Below are 22,045 nucleotides of genomic sequence, written 5' to 3'. Positions count from 1 at the left end.
AACACACCACCCACTACGCTTAGCATGATGAAGCACACTACGCATAATCCGGACACTAAGCATGGCTTTTCTTCCACTGAGCGTGCATTTTATGGCAAGTGTGATCCTAGAGCTAAGCTCGGCCAATTTCTGTTTAAAAACTTAGAATTTTCAGCTCGTTTATCCACATTAAGACTACAACCCACTTGTGGGTAATACTTAGCCAATAAAATGAGTTCTTAATTATATATAAGTACATTTTCAATTATATGAATTGATTAAGTTATAAAAGTGTCGTAAAATAAGTGTAAAATATAGATCAAATTAGCACTTAAGAAACTCTCCCCAACTTAGAACCTTGTTTGTCCCCAAACAAGAGTTAAGCAAAGTTTTTCAAATACATGCTTGGGTTTTTCAAGTGGGACTTACATGTTAAGATCATGGAATGTACTTAGGAACATGATAATACATAAGTAAGGAAGTACATTAAGAGTTTTCAGACGTATTCCAAGTAAAGTATATAATTCATGCTAGTCATTCCTAGGTACATACTCAATTGTGAACTTCATCATTTGAACAATTCATATGCCAATAATTCAGGGAGTGTGCACTCTCAATAATATTTGGAGTCTTTAAGTGTATATCTCTCACGAGCATGCAAAAATCAAACAACAAGTAAATTTTGATACTATCTCAAATTTTAATTAAGAATGATAGATGACATGGATCACTAAGGTCTTTCAAAGGTTGTAATGTGGAGGGATACAAAATAATTTGTTTTTCTGAATATCAATTTTTGTTCTAATAGTCTAAGAGAGAATATTTGAATTTTTCTCTACCACCAATTATTTTGTTTCCCTTTTTCTTTACTTTACCCCATCATTCATCTTTCTATTTGTACTCTTTATTTTGTAGAGTAATTCTTTTTTCTTTAGGATGAATGATGGAAAACCATTTATTTCTTTTTCCACTTTTTCATACATCAATCTCCTTTCTCCCCAACTTATTTATGATTATAACACTTAGCTCTCTTATCCTACTAGAACTAGGACTAGCTAAAATCTTTTAGTCTAGCATAAGGTTGTAATCAGAACAAACATTTCAGACTCAAAGTGTCTTAACAAAGGGATAATGATGTTATTCGGGACGTGTTTGGGCCAAGTGGTTTTCAACAAAAATTGCCTTGATCCTATCCATATTTTTCTATCACCTTAGATCATGTTTAGAGATGGAAACAAAAGAATAGTGCAAGTTATCACAACATATTTTAGAATTTCAAAGTGTATACTCACTTCACTCAACTTACTCGTACAACCTCCTAAATTAAGGCAACTACTTGTTATCATTTTAATGTTCATAGGAGTTATAGACTAGAATTGTCTTAACACAATTAGGTAGCATACATTTTGTAGTAATGTTATTCTTTAGAGATTGAACTCATCATCCAAGAAACAAGTTATTTTATGCAAACCAATCATTTAGAGGCCAAAATTTAAAACAAATATAGCCTATGCATGTTAATAAATCATAAATAAATTAGTAGGAATACTATACAAATTGCTTGCTTTCCAAATAGGCTAAGTCTACCCTCTCTGAAGAGTTTGGACTGTCCTCAGTCCAGCAAATTAAGCATCAAATCTGCAGACTAATATAAAAATTATAATTTTCAAGGTAAACAAAAACATAGAAGCAAATACAAGACATGAAATAAAGATTTGGGTTGCCTCCCAAGAAGCGCTCGTTTAATGTCAATAGTTTGATGTGTGATTGCTCACAGCTCACTCAAGTGAGTAGTAGTGATGAGCTTTTGGGTCTCATACCCAAGTATGGCTTAACTGGCTTCCCATTCACTATCTACGTTTCTTGTGTGGTCGAGTCCAACAACCCAATAGACTCATGGGGCATAACATCTTTGATCACAAAGGGTCTTGACTACTTAGGCTTAAGCTTTCCAGAAAAAACTCTTAGTCTAGAGTTAAAGAGTAGCACTTACTGGCCTACTCTAAACTCTCTCTTAACGAGCTTGCTATCTTTATTTTTTTTACTCACTCTTTGTATAACTCAGATGAATTATAGGCCTAAAGCGTGAATTCGTCTAGATGGTGCATCTGAGTTATTCTATTTTCATCAGCCAAGTTCTCATCAAAGATTAAGAAGTTGATTGCCCAATAAGCCTTACGAGCTAGCTCTACTAGTAAATCGCAAGATTTACCAGAAACGAGCAGAAATGTGATACACCCTATAGGTATTTGAAAATTGTCTGATGTGCCTAAAGAGCATCGTCCAACTTAAGGGACCAATCCTTGCGAGATGAGGAAACAATTTTTTTCAAGAATGTGCTTCACATCACAGTTGGATACCTCAACTTGCCCATTAGTTTGAGGGTGGCTAAGGTGAAACCATCTTACGCTTTACCCCATAATGAGTGAGAACCTTGGAAAGCTGGGCATAATAGATGTGAGAGCCTATGTCACCGATGATGACTCATGATGTACCGAATCGATTAAAAATGTTTTTCTTTAAAAATATAATCTTTGTTTCAGCATCAACAGTAAGCGAGACTATTGCTTCTACCTATTTTGAAAAATAATCCACCCCCACGAGGATATATAAATTAGAGTGGGAGGATGTAAATGAACACATAAAATAAATACCCCCAACAATAAAAAAACTTCAACCTTTAGGATATTTTTGAGTGTCGTCTCATTACGCCACCCAATGCCACCCATATGTTGGCATACATCACAACTCTATACATGTTAAGGTGCATCTATAAAAAGAGTTGGCCAATAACAACTAGATTGGAGGACCTTAGCAGCGATCCTCTCACCATTATAGTGCCTCCCATAGGGTGAGTTGTGATAATGTCAAAGTATGCTCTTAGCTTCATTCGGGCCTATGCACCTGCACAATATCCTGCCAATTCCAAATCTAAATAGATGAGGAAAATCCCATAAGAAATAAGTGGCATCTCGAAGAAACCATTTATTTTTCTGATATTCTAACTTGGGAGTGATCCTAGTCGCCTTATAATTGGTCAGGTCCACAAACCATGGCATTTCGCGGATATGAGGTAGTTTCTCAACATGAAATGAATCATCAATTTCCATATCTTTTGTGGTCACCTCAGAATTGACCAACCTCGAAAGGTGGTCAGTAATCACATTCTCTTTTCTGATTTTATAATGGATTTCCAAGTCAAACTCTTGAACCAACAAGATCCAACGGATCAGTCATGACTTGGAATCGACTTAGTTAACATATATTTTATAGCGACATGAAATGACACTTTTCCCAGTTTAAGACCAAGTTGTTCTCAACACAACGTTTGAGCATTGTATCAAGGTTTTTCAAACATAGTCAAAGGAGACCCCAAATACAGAGAAGCCATCCATGAAGACTTCTATACAATTCTCCATAAGATTAGAGAAAATGACCAGCATACATCGCTTAAAGGTGTTTGGCATATTACATACCCCAAAAGGCATCCACCAGTAGGCAAAGACACCAAAGGGAAAGGAGAAACATTTATCTCTTGACCAGCGGGGTCAACCGTGATTTAGTTATAACTAAAATAACCATCTAGAAAACAATAGAAGACTTTTTTGGCAAGCTGTTCTAATATTTGATCCCTAAAGGGTAATGGAAAATGGTCTTTTCGGGTATCTTTGTGAAGCCTCTGGTAGTCAATACACATTCTCCAACCCGTAATCGTGCAGGTTAGAATTAACTCATTATTCTCATTGAGGACTATTGTCCTCGCCCCCTTTTCGGTACAACTTGCACGGGCTAACCCGTGCACTATAAAAAACAGGGTAAATCATGTCATCTTCAAGAAGCTTCATGACTTCACCCCTCACCATCTCTAAGCAACCGACATACACCCCTCTTCCATGAAAATTTTATGCATACAATAAGTTGGCTTGATCCCTTTTAAATTGGCAAGGGTCTAGCCAATAGCCCTATAATGGGCTTTGAGCACTTGTATTGGCTACTCTTCCTCCTTATCACATAAGGAGCTGCTTATTATTATAGGTTTTTCATCCTTGCCCTCTAAAAGTACATGCTTGAGGTGTTCGGTCAAGGGTTTAAGTTTTGGTTTCTTAACTAAAACAAGCTCATCAGCTCTCATCTCCACATTATCAGACGATGTGGAGCACTTGTTTTGAATAATGTATATTCAAGTTTGTAAAAGTTTTATACAACTTCTATATGAATTTAGATTTTTCAAGGCCTTTAAATCGGCTCCTAACCCACCATTATACACCATTACAAAGGTGGAATATGTTTGGAATGAAACACATTCGATTTGGAGGAATGATGTTTAGTTTGGATTTGAAAATTTGGCGTAACAACTCTCTATAACTGAATATAAAAAGTAGTAACCGATTATCCAAATATTATGTCCAACTCAGTAATCGGTTACTACTCAGAGAAATCAGTTACTTAGTGTCATTTTCTCTGGGTAACTTATTACTCAATTTGGTAACTTGTTACTTTATCCTAGTAACATGTTACTCACTGTCACATAGTACAAGTAACCTGTTACCCAGATCCAGTATTCTATTGCTCAGATCAAGTAACATGTTACTTAGCATATTGAAAACTAAGTTCTTTTTACTCTAATTTTCCAATTGACTTCAAAAGTAGTTTTCATTTGGAGCATTACGACTAAGTATAAAAAGGATAATATCATTTTCATCATATTTTTTATGGAAAACCCATTGTGTTCCTATAACATGCTTAATCCTTGATCTAGGAACAAGTTCTCAAACGTCATTTCTCTCAAATTGATTGAGCTCTTCTTGCATAACAAGACTCTAATGCTCATCATTAATAGCATCATCAATTTTTTATGACTCGATTTGAGATACAAAAGCCATGTTTAAACAAGCATCATTTAAATTAAAATGAGTAGAAACTCCCTTGTTTATCTCCAATGATGTTGTCGATAGGATGATCTCTATGAGTTTTACATTTCTTGGGCAAGTTAGAGTGTGCATGCTCATTATATTGAGGTAGATCATCATCTATCTTCATATGCTCCAGGTTGTTTGTTTAATTAATAATGGATGTTTCAACTTGAGAAATGTTTGGTAAATTATCAACATAAAAAAATTATCCTCCTTAGAGGGGGTAGTTTCATTGAATGATACACACATGGATTCTTTAATGATTAAAGTTCTCTTATTAAAAATTTTATAAGTTTTACTTGTAAGAGAATAACCATAGAAAATTTCTTCATCAGTCTTTGCATCAAATTTATCAAGATTGTCTTTACCATTATTTAAAACAATAAATTTACAACCAAATTCATGCAAGTGATATATGGTTTTCTACCTTTATACAACTCATTTGGGTTTTTCTTAAGAATAGGTCTTATTAAATAACAATTGGAAATATAGCAAGTCGCACTAACAATATTTTCCCAAAAGTATTTTGGAAGATTGATTTCATTCAACATGGTACACGCTAGCTCTTCCAAGGACCAATTCTTTCCTTTACAATAACATTTTGTTGTGGTGCTCTATGAACAGAAAAATTATGTGATATTTCATACTCATCACAAAATTCTTCAAGAGAAATATTTTGAAATTGTCCCACATGGTCCTTCTAATAGAAGCAATTTTATAATTTTGCATCTTGGACTCTTTTTGCATATTTGCGAAAGGCATGAAAGCCTTGTTTTTATGAACTAAAAAGATAGTCAAAGTAAATTTGGTAAAATCTAATATTACAAGTGCATAAATGTTGCCACCAAAACTTCTTGTCTTAGAAGGACCAAACAAATCCATATGCAATAATTGTAGTGGCCTATTAGAAGAAACAATATGCATTGGCTTGAAAGAAACTTTAAATTTGCTTACAATTTTGACATGCATTACATAGTTTTATTTAAAAAATTTAAACTTAGGTAAGCTAACTACAAAATATTTCTTAATCAATTTATTCAAATAGTCCATATGAGCAATTCTCCTATGCCAAAACCATGAATCAGGACCATTTACTACTAAGCATTTAATTTTCTTAGGAATGTCATTTAATGCAATCATATAGATATTATTAATTCTTTTACCTATGAGTTTAGCATCTTTTGATATCTTATCCTCAATGATGGATTTGTCGGGGTAGAACGCACATGATAGCCTTTGTCACATAATTGACTTATGCACAACAAGTTGTACTTGAGGCCCTCAACATAGAGTACTTTTTCTATGGTAGTAGAATGTGGCTTCCCGACACGACCAACTCCAAGTATATTTCCTCTATTGTTGTTTCCATACATGATGAATCATTTGTCCCTTGGGGTCAAGACAAAGAATTCATTATTGGCACCCGTCATATACTTGGAACAACTGTTGTCCAAGTACCACATTTCATGTGCATTTTCCAACCTTTCCTGCAAAACAATCATGTCCTAGTGGGTTAGCATCACTCTCTATCCATCTATATTGGCCAAATAATATGACAAGTATTCGGTGTGTGACCAACATTATTACAATATGAACATGTTAGATTTTTTTATCCAAGGTTTAAATTTAAAAAGGGGATTAGTGTGGATACTTTCTTTTTGAAACTTTATACTGCTTCCTATTATTGTTTTTGTCAAGACATTCTTATTTTTAACACATGACTATTTGCATAGCCAAGACCTCTACGGTCTTTGGAATGTCTTTGGACTTCTATAATTTTATCTAAATTGTGACTGTTCTTGTTGAGTTTAGTAAGTTCAACTCTTAATTTTGAAATTTTAGTATTAAGAGCAATACAATTTGAACATGTGGAAGAAGAAGGTTTATTCTTGAAAGAATTTACATCTAATTCTGGAAAGCTTAACATATTCATTATGTAAATCATTAAAGGCATTCTGAAGTTCATCAAAGGACATATTAAATAAGGGATCAGATTCACTTACTTCGTCATCATGAGATTAATAAGATGCCATTAGAGATAGGTGGGTTTGCTGAATATTTTATCATTCTGAATTTGAACTTGTGTCATTGTCCTTCCATGCAATATAAGATCTTCTATCAGTCTTCTTTTATGGCTTCCCTTTGAAGGGATTCTTCATCAAGGTAGGACAGTCCGCCTTCATGTGACTAGGTTTCCCACATTCAAAGCAGATGAATGTTTGGTTTGATGTAGAAGCCTCATTACTCTTAGTGAATCTTCTGGTTGGTCCAGACCTTGCGCCTTTGTTCCTCTTCAAGAATTTGTTGGTGAATCTTTATAAGCATGCTTATGTCCTTCATGTCTTCCTTTTATGATTCATCTCTAGAGTTTTCTCATGTGTCTACCTTTGCCTTCAAAGATATGTTCTTCCTCTTCTTTTCTTGTTCTTCATGTTGTTCAAGTTGGCTTAACTCCAATTCTTGTTCGTATAATTTTCCAAAAAAAGTAGCCAATTATATTTTGGATAGACTTTTCTTTTCAGATATGGTTGTCACTTTGGGTTGCCAAGTTCTTGTATAGGAAGGACCCAAGGATATTCAGGTTTAGGTCGCTATTTAACACCACCTTGCCCATGGCAATCAAATGGTTTGTAAGATGACTAGACTGTTTTTGGAGATCAAATATTTTTTTCCCTGGTTTCATGCGGAACATTTCATACTCCACTACCAATTAATAAAATTCATTTAATAGCGAGCAATTAATAAGGAATCATTTTATTAAAAATAAAATCTTTTAATAATAATCGATTAATAATAATTCATCAAATAAATATATAAATAATAATCATTAATAAGCAATCATCTAATATAAAATAATATTTTTAACAATAATTATTAATAAATCCAAAATCAATATCAATTAATAAACACAAATCTTTTAATGACAAGTTACCTTGAGTTATATCTTTCTTTTCTCTTTTAGTTGAGACGAGCCCTCACTTATAGGTATAGTTTTTTCTATCTCTCAAAGTGGAGAAGACAGTTAAAGACGAAAGTTGTCTATTTTATTTTATTATTTTCGCCTCATAATTAACAAATGCAATAAATATGAAGTCGCTTTTATAATGAAACACATTGTGGTTATAAACATGACAATCCTAATTTGATATGAGACTTGGTAGTTGGTAGTAATCATTAATACTACTTAATCTATCTTTTGAAGAATGAGTTGAGATATGTGATGATTGCCTTTTCTTTTATTCTAAACCTTTTCTATTAAAATAAACTTAACCAAGTAAATATTTGTCTACCAAAACAACCACATATTCTTACTTTACTTGGTGTACATAGGGGTGGGTAGAAGTGAATCACATTTTCGTCATACAAAATTAATATAAAAAACATTTTCTCTATTTTGTATTTGAATAAATAATTAAAAGAAAAATCAAACAAATTTTGGATATATTTAAGTCCATGTGATTAATGAAGGTATGGACTTAGTACGGATATACGAGTGTTAATACATTCCTCTATCTGTATTCAACTACCAAGCTTTAAAATCTAGATCGTGTACAATATTTTCTAAGATCGGATAGAAAGAGATTTTTTTGTTCATTCGAAAAACATAATGACTACTCCATTTCTGCAGGAGAATTAAAACATATTTGCTCTCTCTTCCCAATCTACACCTAGAAATAAGGTAACCACATAGACTAATTAATGTCATATTTTTTTTCAATACTTTACATTAACTCTGTTCCACATGTGTGACTCGGAGATAGAAAAACACTAATTTTTCAAATGGATCAATAGAATAATGTAATAAATTACGCAAAAGCAAATATAAGGACAATCCATATAAATGAAAATAAACTTGAGAGAATAAAATGAGACAATGAAAATATTAAAGAATTGAGAAAAATAATTAACTTAAAAAAGTTAGAGTACATTAGCAGATTGTACTTTAAAGTAGAACTGAACCTTGTATAAATAATAAGAGAAGGATTCACATCTTACCCCAATAATTTTAGAAAAATATAATATTTTACTAAAATAAATGACTATAATGTGGAGTAAGTAAATCTCCTCCAAAATAATAAAATAGTCTCAAGTTACCTCTATAGTTTTACATAAATTTCACTTGTTTTAAGTTTTAACTCTAAACTACCCTTTCTTTTTAACTGCTTTTATCCTCCTCTTTTTCGCCTTCAGAATTTCAGACACAAAACCAAACAACTTATTTTGCTTAAACCACGTAAAAGTTAAGAAGACAAAAGATAGAACAAATTCTTCTTTTAAATTTAGAATAAGATTTATTTTTGTCCCTCAAAATTTTTTGTGTACAAATTTAGTTCTTCAAAATTGTCCACAACGAGAGCCCTTTTTTATAAATTTTTATTGATTAGTAATTGTAATGACACTAATTTTCAATGTGATATAAACACTATAATAATCTTAAACTCCTTCCGAATCCTTTATTTATTTATTTCAAATTTTCAAATAAAATCAAATAACATTAATAAATCAAATTAAAATAGGTCTAAAAAAGACTTAAGTATTTAATAATATTCATTTTATGTATTCCAAAAAAAAAAAAAAACTGTAGAGCTATTTTATTGATTAATTTGGGTCAAATTTGTTTCTAAGTATTTTTATGACTATCTTATTCCACAATTTAATCCATGTCAACAACTATTTTAACTCTTGCTTGCAATCTAGTTTAGATTTTTAATCACAATAATTTTTTAATGATATTGTTTTGTATAGATAAAAGTTTGTAGTTTTTTCTTATTTTTAAAAAATAAATTTAAAGTTGTAGCACAAGTATATTTTGACAACTCACCTGGATTATAAACAAATGTTTTATTTATGGAAAAATATGCAAAAAGTAACCTCTCTTTTATGGTGGGCTATTTTTTGTCTTTGTTTATTTTTCTAACCAATTTCACTTTTCATTTTACCCTTAAAATTTCAATAGTACTTTCATCTTTTTTGGTTTGATCTCTCATTAGATTGCTTATTTTAACATATATACACTATTTATTTTGTGGATCATATAATTCAAGTCTAATAACTTTTATTTATTTATGTGTCTTGTTACTTTTAAATATTGGTATTAATTTTATATTGTCTTATATTTTAATATTTTTTAGCCTTTGTCATAAGCTATCAAAAATAAAAATTATAATAAAACTATATGATAATAAATATTTAAAAATATATACTTTAAAAATATAGTATAAAAATGATCAAATAATTATAACATAAACAAATAACTACATACTATTTTATAATTTAATCTAGAAAATATAATTTATAATTTACCCAAATAAACTAAATTAGTTTATATTTAATTTTCAGTTAAAATACTAAAAATAAACAAATATACTATTATATAGACATGATATAATCTCACATTTATAATTTTCCATTTTATAAACTAAACCTCTAAAAAACATAATCTATATCATTTCTCAAATATTTAACTTTTTTCTAGTCCGCATTTATGCTCTATCAGTTTCTTCAATATTTTGAAATTATAACATTAAAAAATGTTTGTTCTGTTTATTATTTATCTTTTTCTTTTCTGCTGAATTTTGCAGACGAAAATGGCGAGCTCTGTGGAAAAGGAGAGTGGTGCTATCGAAGAAACCTTCTCTTTGGAGCTACCTGCTCCATCTGGTTGGAAAAAGAAGGTTCACTATTATTTCATCTCTCTATATTTCTCTTCTCTTTGTTTTGTTTTCTTTCACTGTTTCATTTCGTCGAAATTCGATTCCTATGTTATGGTAATTGACTTTTTTGAGCCACACTTATTGTTATGGCGTGAAATTTTGATGTTGGTTGTTAATTATTCTCGCGAATTGCGTTGTTTCTCGACTGCGTGATTTCGCGCCTTCTTTATAACACATGACCTAGGGTTGCTTCGTTTGTGTTGAATTGGTTTCATGTTTATTGTTTGTGCTTTGAAATTTGCATGAAATGTTTGGGACTTTTCATGTTTTGAGTTCATAAAATTTAAAGTAAATTACTGGCACTAGGTCCTAAGATTTAGCAAAATTACATAAATCACTCATTCTTGTATTACACGTACACAAACCACTACGAATTTATATACATATATTACACTGGCTACTCCTGTAGGGGAGGTGAGTGTAGTACACTGACCTTCCCGTAGGGGAGGTGGGTGTAATCTTTTAAACAAGAGGAGTGGTGAGCGTAATTAATCTAAAGCTCTGAGGGTGTTGGTGTAATTTACTCTGAAATTCATCTAGCAGCAAAGTATCAACTGATCTTTTAGAGTTTTGTGGACATGCCCAGTATTTCCATAAATTTGGACAGGTGAACTTGAAATATGCTTTTCAATATGAAAAAAAAATTATTGTGGCTTAACTTCAGTTGCTTAGTCAAGTTATCGTTCTACATTTGCCTAGATATTGTAGGAGGAGCATGACTAGTTTTATGCTTGTATCATGATCACAACCCCACATCTGCATAACTTCTTCAGAAAATGAGTTGGGTCATTTCATATTTGAGATCCACCATAGCTTTGAATGCTTAGAATATGGTTCCTGATGTTATGTTTGTATGATGTTTTACTAGCCCTATTACGTTATTACAGTGTGCTGATAATCTTTTTTTCCCCGAGAATTAATCTCACATAAAAGTGATCCTGGTTTAGGTGGTCGGGCCATATGAGGAGAAGACCATTATAAGCCCTTATAAGAAGAGTAGATCAAGTGGAAAGTAGCATAATAGTTAGAGATAGAGGGAGACGAAGAAAAACTATACATGAAACTATTAAAAAGGACACATTTAAATTGCATTTCTGAAGACAAGATTTATGATTGAACCCAATCATGTTGTTAGATCAATTTAGCTGACCCGACCATTTGGGGAAAGGCTTTGTTACAATCTCACAAAGAAGTACAGGACATCAAATAACTCAACGGATCATAATCCTATCGACCTTCATTGTTTTTAATGAGCTGCATGATTTGCTATGCTAAACATAACATTGAAGCTATGTGTTATAGTAGATCTACCTTTTTAGGCCGGTGAGGCTGTACTCCAGGCTTATGAGTGAACTTATATTTCTACGTTTTCTAAATATCTTTCAGAAATAGATGTTGTTCAGGGATTTGACTTATTTCATTCTTGTATCCGAGTCACTCCTTACTTTTTAAGCACCCTTTCCCTCAAAAGAGGTGAAGTAGCAGAAATGAGAAATGTATCTTGAATTATTTTGTCCAACACAAATTTCCACTCCCAAATTTTGTTTCCAACATTTGAGTTTTTAAGCTGTTCTTTTAGCCCTATGATAGTGAGCCAATTAACTTATTTTCTTTTTAGCACCAATCTTGAAAAATTTAAACGGCATCTAATCATTAAACTTGCTATCCTTATTGGCTCTAGTATTTTAATGTCTTGCCTAGTTTGTTAGATTTAAAATGTTTAGAATGCTCTATTCTACTGTAGATATGGCTTTTAAACTGGAGACGTTGGATAGAAGATGTAGTGTAAATTTTGTCGTAGCCTTAGCACATCATGAGCTTCATGATTCGTTGGAACTCCCTCATGTCCAGTATTCCCACTTTATCAGTGTGATTCATTATATCAGGTTGACTGTTGACTAATCGCTTACTGTTTGTTGTTACTAAAGTTGTAACTTAGTACTTAATTGATCTATAAGTGGATGGAGCTATGTGATGTAATTTGTGTATTGCAATATTAGCTTAATCAGCATTTATTGGAGCTTTTATGCCACCTTCTTTGTTCTGACTTTGTTGGCACATGATTGAATTTTATTAAATAAATCTTTTGGTGCATGGGAAATATACCTTATCCTGTTCATAAGATACTACATATAATTCATGGTGTTCTGTATGGATATTTCATGTTACTTAGCTGCTTAATGTTAAATGAGCAACAAGTAATTCCTAATAAATATTATATTGTATGTGGTCTTAAGATGAAAACAAAGCATGCTTTTATTCCCATTTTGTATTACTTTCCTTCTTGTGCATTGTGTCATTTCCTTTAGTTAAGGTGGAACCAAAATCCGATGCAACTCGACCAGTTCTATAAATACCAGTCCACTACCATCCATATATATATTCATTTCTTTGCAGTTACAGTTTTTTGGACTAGATTTCAGTTTCTTTTTTTGGATAGTCCAGGATTTGAATACCCCGACCTTACATTTTCATCCTTGATTTTAATGATTCTGAGTACTATTGTGAACCTGAAAGTCTTTAATCCTTCATTTCCTTGAAAGTTTGAGTCTTATTATTCAAATCATTGGTTACTCATCCTTGGCACACATCATTCTATCCTCCACTGATGTGAACCTCCTTTGAAGATCCTTGTTGAATAACCGTTCTAGTGGAAAGCTTATGTATTTGAGTGTTAATTAGTATAGGATGATAACTCAACTAACATGGACTAACATAAAGAACAAGGTTGAAAAGGAATTTGTGGAAAGTAAAAAAATGGAAATGAATAACTCGAGTGGTGTCATAACCAAGGATGATTACTAAACCAGCGGTTGGATGCCACATAGTCTAATTAGCCCGAAAATAAGTTCCTAGATCGGTTCAACTAAGAACCAAAGAGGATACTCCTCACAATATGTTCTAAGCAATATTTTAAGCTAGAATTGAAGATATTCCATCTCAACAAAATGGAATCACATTAATAGGCAGCTAAACTAGACAAGAAGACAAGAATCACTATGAAATTGCAAGTTATAAGAAAACAATAAATGCTTTGTCCCCCACTCTGTCCTTTGGGGTAAGGAAGAGACAAACCTTTCAAAGGTCATATGTGACATAATAATAATGTGAGTTTTAGTCTAGAAGGGTCTAGAACTACTTATTCAAAAAGGGAAATTATAATTAGGGAATGGAGTATCTCCTGGTATAAGGAGATAAGTTATCTCCTCCTGCCAGTGAAATCATGACATGTGTCATGTTTCATCATTTTTTATAAAAATATTTTTAAAAATAAACAAAATAACACAAATGTAATTTGTGTATTGCAATGATATTAGCTTAATCAGCATTTATTGGAGCTTTTATGCCACCTTCTTTGTTCTGACTTTGTTGTCACATGATTGAATTTTATTAAATAAATCTTTTGGTGCATGGGAAATATACCTTATCCTGTTCATAAGATACTACATATAATTCATGGTGTTCTGTATGGATATTTCATGTTACTTAGCTGCTTAATGTTAAATGAGCAACAAGTAATTCCTAATAAATATTATATTGTATGTGGTCTTAAGATGAAAACAAAGCATGCTTTTATTCCTATTTTGTATTACTTTCCTTCTTGTGCATTGTGTCATTTCCTTTAGTTAACAACTTAACATCCGCCTTTAAATCTTTAATATACATGATAAAACCACCATATACATCAGTTACAATATATGAACCAGAAGATAAAAGAATTTCTCTTGTTGTTATTAGTATAACTTCTTGCGTGAATTTATTCCAATTTTGGGTGGTCTTATTGCATGGCATTATTTATTATTCATCACTGCAGATCTAAAATTGTAAATTGTTCGTATTTTGTTCATATGCATGTGGTAATTTGTTTCTTGGTCTGAGTATGAATCTTGGATATTTGTCTTCACATTATTGTCTCTTCCACTCCATTCCATCAACTTTCAGCTTTCCTAAGTATTGCCAGAATGCAAGCATTAAAGAGGCAAAGAAAAGCCTTTTGACTGGACATGGTTTATTTGGTGCCATGCTACTCTTTTCCTGAACTTCAATAGTAATAGTGCTAGTTTGTTTAACTGGGCTTCAGTTCCAAGTCCTTGAAAGAATGATTCACTTTTATGACTTGGAAAAGAAAAAGAATAAGAAATGAGAGATGGATAATGATATTGTATAGAAAGTAAGTGGAATATCTACGAAATGTAATTTTATCGTTTTTCTGGCAATATAATTGGTTGTAAGTGGTATCTGAACCTTCAAACATGAAGTCTTCATTAAACTGTGGAAGTTGCTATAATTGAGCTGATATCTCATTAATCAAAAACATAAATAAAATAACAGAAAAGACCATTTTTAATCAAGTTTTCTCGAGGGATATCCACTTAATCAAGTTTACTCAGACTGTAATGTAGTTTTGATGTGAAAGTACTGAAAAGAGCTTCATTCTTAATGTTAGGGTTTATGTTTAAAACTCAATAACTCAGCTATAATCTTGTCGGTGTTAAGATTGTTAATTTTTTGCTTGCTTTTGTATATAGTAAGATGATTCACAAATCATATCTTGTGTTCCCTTGCAGTTCTCCCCAAAGAAGCCTGGGACCCCAAAGAAAAATGAGATTGTGTTCACCACGCCAACTGGAGAGGAGATCAGTAACAAGAAGCAACTGGAACAATATTTGAAAGCAAACCCTGGTGGTCCACCTGCGTCAGAATTTGATTGGGGGACTGGTGAGACTCCAAGAAGATCGGCAAGAATCAGTGAGAAAGCCAAGGCAGCTCCTCCACCAGAAAGTGAGCCACTGACAAAACGTGGAAAAAGATCATCAGCTTCAAAAAAAGAAACTTCTGAGGAAGAAAAGGAGGAAGCGAAGGATGTGCAAATGCAAGATGCTGATGATAGTAAGGTTGATAAATATATAGAGGAAGAAAAGAATACTGGGAAGGAAAATCAAGATGAGAAGAGAGTAGAGGATACAGATGTCAAAGAATCCACTCATTCTGGAGAAGCTAAAGCCGGAGAAAATGTGCAGGTACCAAATGATGAGGAAAAATCCAAGAATGCTGATGAGGAGCTACATGCATTGAAAGATAAAGTTGATGACAAAGGAGCTGAGTCTTCTGAAGTTTCTAAAAATAAAGATGAAGAAAAGATTGGGCAACCAAAGGAAGAGACAAACAAAGATCATGAGCTGAAGGTTATAGTCGAAGGAGAGAATGGAGAAGAACACAACAGAAGTACTCATGATCCTGAAGAAGAAATCAAGGAAAAAGAAGGAACAAAAGTGAAAAATGAAGAACATCACAAGGTTGATGAAATAAACAAGAGGGCTGAAGCCGAGTTGACCGTGAACAATAACCATGGGAGTTGAACTGGTAAGGTCAAAGCTTGGAACATAGAATAGATTAATAAGTTCTTGGCTTCTTTGATATCATTCTGACCCAGTTAGATCTAAATGGAAATGCTTTTGTTGATGTTATTCACCTGATTGTTTATTAAATAAGTATGTAAAATTTTATGCAGTAAACCCTATAGTGTACCATCCTTCATGTATGTGACAGAGGTATATCCTCTTGTGCCTTTTGTAACATTATGTTGTAAGATGCATTTAATGTGGTATGTACAATCTTATGTAAATTGTATTGTTATATTAGCACATGATATTGTCTTGTCATGAAAGAAAGAAACACTTATTACTGTGCATAATTGGGGAATTCTAGCCCTTTGTTTGTTTGCAAAGAAAAATGAGAGAGGTTGCTAAGAGAGAAAAGGTGATGAAATCTCCTTTGGGTGAGAAGGAAAGATGATGAAAGGGGCCACAGTCAATCGAAATTACAAGATTAATCCTCCAAAATTTCGTCTGGTTGTATTTGGTTAAATTGGGTTTTTCCAACGCCTTAACTTTGATAATAGTGCAATAAAAATTATTAATATTATATGATTATTAAATAAATAAAACAAATATAATAATTTTTATTATTACAAATTATTATACCATAATATAATTACATTTTTTATTCTTTTTATTTCATGGACACTTTGATTCTTTCAAATTTCATATCATTTCTCTCTTCTAACTTCCTCTTCAACCAACAAAAGAGATAAATAAGACAATATCAATTTCTTTTCTTCTTTCTCATACCAAACCATACAAAATATATATTTTCTCTTTCTATACATCCTCTTTCTTACCTTAGTCTTTCTTCTCATCTTTTGTACACCAAACAAAAGCTAAAGGTTTTGGTGTGTTCCTTTTTTCTTTATCTACATCCTCATTCTACCTTCTTTCTTCTCATATTGAAAAGGCAAGGTCAGTCCATATGCATGTGCATCATAGAAGGCTCATTTCTAATAAAGGCCCTAAATTTGCTGTGGATATCTATTAATTATCTTGTTCGAATTTTGTATTTATTTTGGGATAATAACTTTGTGCTTAAAGATATTGTAGCTTGTGTGTGACCTTATTTAATTGTATTATTATAGACTTATAATTTTTTAGGCAAATGCTATAAATTTCATTGAAATTCAAAATATGTAAATATAAGTTTGTATTATTGTTTTTTTTTTCTTTTCAAAATTTGATGTTAAAATCATACCTAATTAAAATTCTTTTCGTAAATTAAGGGGTCCATTTCTTTATTTCTTGGGCTAAACGAAAGGGAACCCTCTAGATTAAGAAAGAATTTCCTTCATAATTAAGTAGTGTCTTTAAGTGAGTAGGGAAAATATGGATTTCCCCTTTCACGCTCATGTTAGGATGAAATACTAAAGAAGAAAAAGGCTCATAAAATGTTCGTATTAAGCCTAGCTAAAGGTGTTGGCATGTTGTTTTCTTAAAAAGCAATAATCATCGGTTCACATATGAAATCCAACTAAAATAAATAATCTAGTAGATATTTATTGCGATTTTGACATAATAACCTCTTTATTTTCATTGAATTGAAATTTGGGTGTTAACACCCTATTTATACAAAGAGAAGAATGGTTTCTTGAATAGGAAGCAACCATAAAAAACTAATTGCTAAACATAAAGTAAATCCTAACTAACCTAACTAACTTCTTCTAAGATTGATCCAAAAAGTACTAAAACAGAAAAAGCCCATGAAAAATATCTAGAATATGAAAATGGTCCAGGACATAAGAATCTCTGCAAAAACATGCGCCTGGTTTTTTACCCAAAAACATGCGCCAAGTGTCGAACTGCCACGGTGAGGATGTGTGCGCCTTGGTCAGAGCTGATGCATCACGGTCAGAATCTATGCGCTATGGCCTATGCCCTTCGGTCAATCTTCATGCACCAAGGTCCATGCGCCATTGTCAAATTTTACTCGCCATGGCCTGGACGCCACGGTCAATGTTCACACGCCAAGGCCTATGCGCCACGGTCAGAGTCTTGTGCGTTGGTCATGCTGGTGCATCGATGGCGATGGACATGCTCCTCGGTCACAATAGTTTCCTTGGTCACGCCTATCACGGTCATGCTGGTTTCCTCGATCATGCCTGTCTCAGTAAGATTCCATTTTCTCTCGATCACGAACTAAGTTGACTCGGTCAAGAATGATTTTGGTTCGGTCAAGATGCACTTTGGCTCGGTCAAGAATGGTTTTGGCTCGATCAAGATGCACTTTGACTCGGTCGTGAATGTTGGTTAGGATATTTTCAGTTGACTTCAATAATATTGAAATCACACTCATGACAATGAGAGATACAATTGACACATACATTCCAAAATTATACATAGGCTTTCATATAATCAGTACATAAACATAATAAATAGATTTTTTAACTTTGGCTGCACCTACTCAGACCAGTTGGTAGAATGGTTTAGCTGTCAAACATAGATGAGGAACTATAATCTAATTGCATTAGTCGGTGGACCAAAACCACAATTTCATTACAATATAACAAGTTCATATCACTTTCATTTCCATATTTGCTGTATAAAAATAAAAAACCATTTCATTAAATAATGATACCAAAATTGTCAGATACTCTTGCTATTCTGAGTTCATGCTGCTTAGAGTTTATTGATGAGTATTTTTGGTGGGGAGCTAGGAAATAGAAAGCTTGAGAGTTATCCAACTAGTATAATTCATGATTCATAATCATTTCCATTATCTTCGTTACCCTTCAAAAGCTGACTCACAAATATACTCTTTAACAACAAATGAGCTTATTGATGAAGTTGTCCAAGATAAAGCTCAGGAATAAGAGACTGCTCCAAGATACCAATTAGGTCACTTTGACAAGAAAAATAGAATTCTCTATATTGATCAAGAAATGATGAAATGAAAAGACATGCTTTAAAGATTGTTATGCCCTCAAAGTCCCTTCGAATCTGTTTGAGAAGTTTTTTTGGAAGGTAATTGTGTCAGGAAGATCCTACTAGATTACTAAATTGCAAATAAAATCATGGGAAATGTGCTAAGAAAATTGTTCATTGAAATTCCTCATACTTTATTCATGATTCCTATTTTAGTCACACAAAAAAGGGAAATAATCTTGACTTTATATCTGATTAGATCTTACAACTGAAATAACTGAAAAATATAAACACTGCAAGATATTTTTACGAGGGTTTTAATCTTCTACATAGTTTTTCATCGAACGTTTTTGTAAATCTCTTTTGGGTCTTTCTTTTTATGGGCTCTAACAAATTGATAGAAAGAAAAGGCTTTTAAGCTATATAAAATATATGAGTAACATGACTCAAACCTTTTGTTCTTATTCATTTCTCTCCAAACAAACAAACTTGCAATCAGACACTTAAGTTGCACAACCAGACTCGTCAAGGCTGTCCACTTTTCAAATGCACTGGCCAAAGACACAAAAACAAGTTCGGATGATTCAACATCATTCTTAGAAATTGTCCAAAAAAAACTAGTGTCACCATGTACTCCAAACTTTTAATTCAAATGTCTCTATTTTGTAGTTATTATTTATGTGGTATTATTACTAGTAAGCAAATTTTTTCTAATAACTAAGGATATCCCTAAGTTATGGGTAAGGTAATGAGCTAATTTCTTTTGTGGTATATCATGTCCTTCTTAACAAATGTTGTTTAAAAGAATTGAACTTTTTTTACTAAATGGAAATCTAGTGGGACTTAAAGCACTAGTTCAATGACTTCTTGGTTAACTAGTAGTTCCCAAGAGTTTATATCATAGTTGTACAATTTTCTTCTCCCCTCCGCCATAAAAGTTGTATGAAATGGTTTGCAGTTGGAAAAAAATTTGTGGCCAGGAAAAGGTTGTAGGCATTTGTATATTTTTGTTTTGAGGTCATATAAAACAAGTTATTGGATTGTATTATTTATTATGGTCAAAGCTAATATGTGAATTACATATTAGTTCATTTCGAAGCGAACTGCTTTATAGCTATTGGATGAAAAAATTGATTATTCGCTATCGTTTTATACACATTTTAGAAGTCATGGTAGTGTTATACAACTTCAGTATAGAAGTCGTGATGCACCCATACAACTTTTGGTGAAAGTAAAATCGGGGAAAGGTGATACGACTTTATGACTGAAGTCGTGACCACACGAAATGACTTCAGGAAGTCGTGATTGCATATAACGACTTCAGGAAGTTGTGTTTGCCAATAACGACTTCTGGAAGTCATGATACTCCACAACTATAACTTCAACCAAGTTAAAATTCGAACAAACTTCACTTTTAAAACACAAAAGATTTGCCAACTGTGAGAGAATATATTTGCTTCTTAAAAGGATAGTGTATTGAAGTGGTGAATTTGCATCTATAAGGTTAGTTTTTTGTTTCTTCTTTGTTTAGTAATATTATATTGTTAACTATTTTTGTTATGATAAATTTGTTGATTAATTTTATGTTTCTTTTGTATTTATATTTAATAGATGGAAGACAAAATTAACAACAATAATGAAAATTATTGTTATGAGGTATGAATTATGAATAAATAGTTATGTTTCTTCTTTGTTTAGTAGTGTTATATTGTTAACTATTTTTGTTAGGATAAATTTATTGATTAGTTTTTTGTTTCTTCTTTTTTATAGTTGACAAATGCAGGAATCAACATGCAAATTGGGCCATCAAGAATTACAGTGGATTGAGGATTGGAGTATCGCAAAGATCAAGTGTTGCAAGGACCTCGATCCAATCTCATTTCCACACACAATAGTATATGAATTGATATCTCACCAATTTTAGATCCTTCTTATCTGCGGAATTATACTCTGAGACCCACACTTAATAAATTATCAACATAATCAACCACACCCCTATCGTACAAATCAACCTCCCACACCTCAAACTCCAATGTCCAACCTACGATGTAATAGCCTATTATGTCACAACATGCAATGTATCAACCAAGAATGTCTAACTCTTATAATATTCAACCAACAAGAATGTATTTTCACTATGAACAGTCGCAGCAACATCATAATGATGATATCATGCCTCTCTATCACTCATTTTCTATAGAAGATAGTGACTTAATGAATACCTTATTGAGTACATTTGAATCGATAAATGTATATCTCAATGATATGAGGTTCAACTTCAATCAAGATGATGGTGCTGGACCAAGTTTTTTCGTGGTTGATGATAACATTTTCCCTATCGAACAGACAGATACAGATCATACTAGAGTTGGACATCAAGAAAGATCATGATGTGATAGGCAAACACATAGGTTTGGGACAAGAGATCATTTAGAGAATCTATAAATTTAGTATTACTGTAATTTAATTTTAAATTAATTCAATTTTAAATTAATTCATTTCTATTACAATTTTGGAATTAAAATTTCTTCTATATTGTTTATATTTTTTTTATGTCAATGAAGAAGAATGTGTCAAATTAATAGATTTAATTAAACATGTGATTCAAATATCATTGAATTATTCTTATTAATTCTGATATCTTTTAAGCTTTCACTCAATTCATATTTTTTAATGGAATAAATAATTGTTTCAAAAAGGCCCCCAAACATTGCCTATCTATCTTCAACAATTAAAAAAATTAGGCCCATTAGGTCCAATGATTGCTTGTCCCATTAGGTGAAACAAACAAAAGTTGTAACGCCCCGAAAAATACTCTTTATTTATTACGCGGAAAAGCGAGTAAATTTTTTTTTTGAATTGGTGATATAAAATTGTTTCCTTTTAAAAACCTTTTTTTTCCGGGACATCACTTTAAGTAATATATAACGCGGAAATCAAAACCGGTTACCTAACGGTAACTGAAATGATACAACATTTCCTGAATATACATTTTCATAGATATAAAAGATCATAAGTACTTAATATACATATTCAACAAGAAAGGGCGGAAATATTAATCATCGCCAAAAGACACTAAACAAAGACATGAACAAGCTGAAGCCGTCAGTGTTTCAAAAGTCACAAAATGATAAGCAACTCCTAGTGGCTAACTCCAAAGCTAGGGTACTGCCTCTCCTCAATTCCG

General features: G+C 32.3%; 1 protein-coding gene across 2 annotated transcripts; it reads left to right on the top strand.

Moving 5' to 3' along the window:
• On the top strand, positions 10,440 to 16,291 carry LOC109343592 (methyl-CpG-binding domain-containing protein 11-like). Of its 2 annotated transcripts, XM_019581966.1 has the most exons (3): positions 10,440 to 10,567; positions 15,175 to 15,627; positions 15,670 to 16,291. In XM_019581966.1, the coding sequence occupies exons 1-3, from the start codon at positions 10,481 to 10,483 to the stop codon at positions 15,964 to 15,966; spliced, it is 837 nt and encodes a 278-aa protein (XP_019437511.1). In that variant the 5' UTR covers positions 10,440 to 10,480; the 3' UTR covers positions 15,967 to 16,291. The 2 variants fall into 2 exon arrangements, with proteins under 2 accessions (XP_019437511.1, XP_019437510.1); XM_019581965.1 differs by having other exon boundaries at positions 10,441 to 10,567; positions 15,175 to 16,265.

The sequence above is a fragment of the Lupinus angustifolius genome, chromosome LG03 (assembly GCF_001865875.1).
Source record: "Lupinus angustifolius cultivar Tanjil chromosome LG03, LupAngTanjil_v1.0, whole genome shotgun sequence".
NCBI lineage: Eukaryota > Viridiplantae > Streptophyta > Magnoliopsida > Fabales > Fabaceae > Lupinus > Lupinus angustifolius.
This window is presented reverse-complemented; position numbering and strand designations above follow the sequence as displayed.

Excerpts from the sequence above, each read along its gene's own strand:
- LOC109343592 (XM_019581965.1), top strand. The coding sequence starts at position 10,481 with ATGGCGAGCTCTGTGGAAAAGGAGAGTGGTGCTATCGAAGAAACCTTC. Across the intron at positions 10,568-15,174 it reads CATCTGGTTGGAAAAAGAAG|TTCTCCCCAAAGAAGCCTGG; the intron begins GTTCACTATTAT and ends GTTCCCTTGCAG.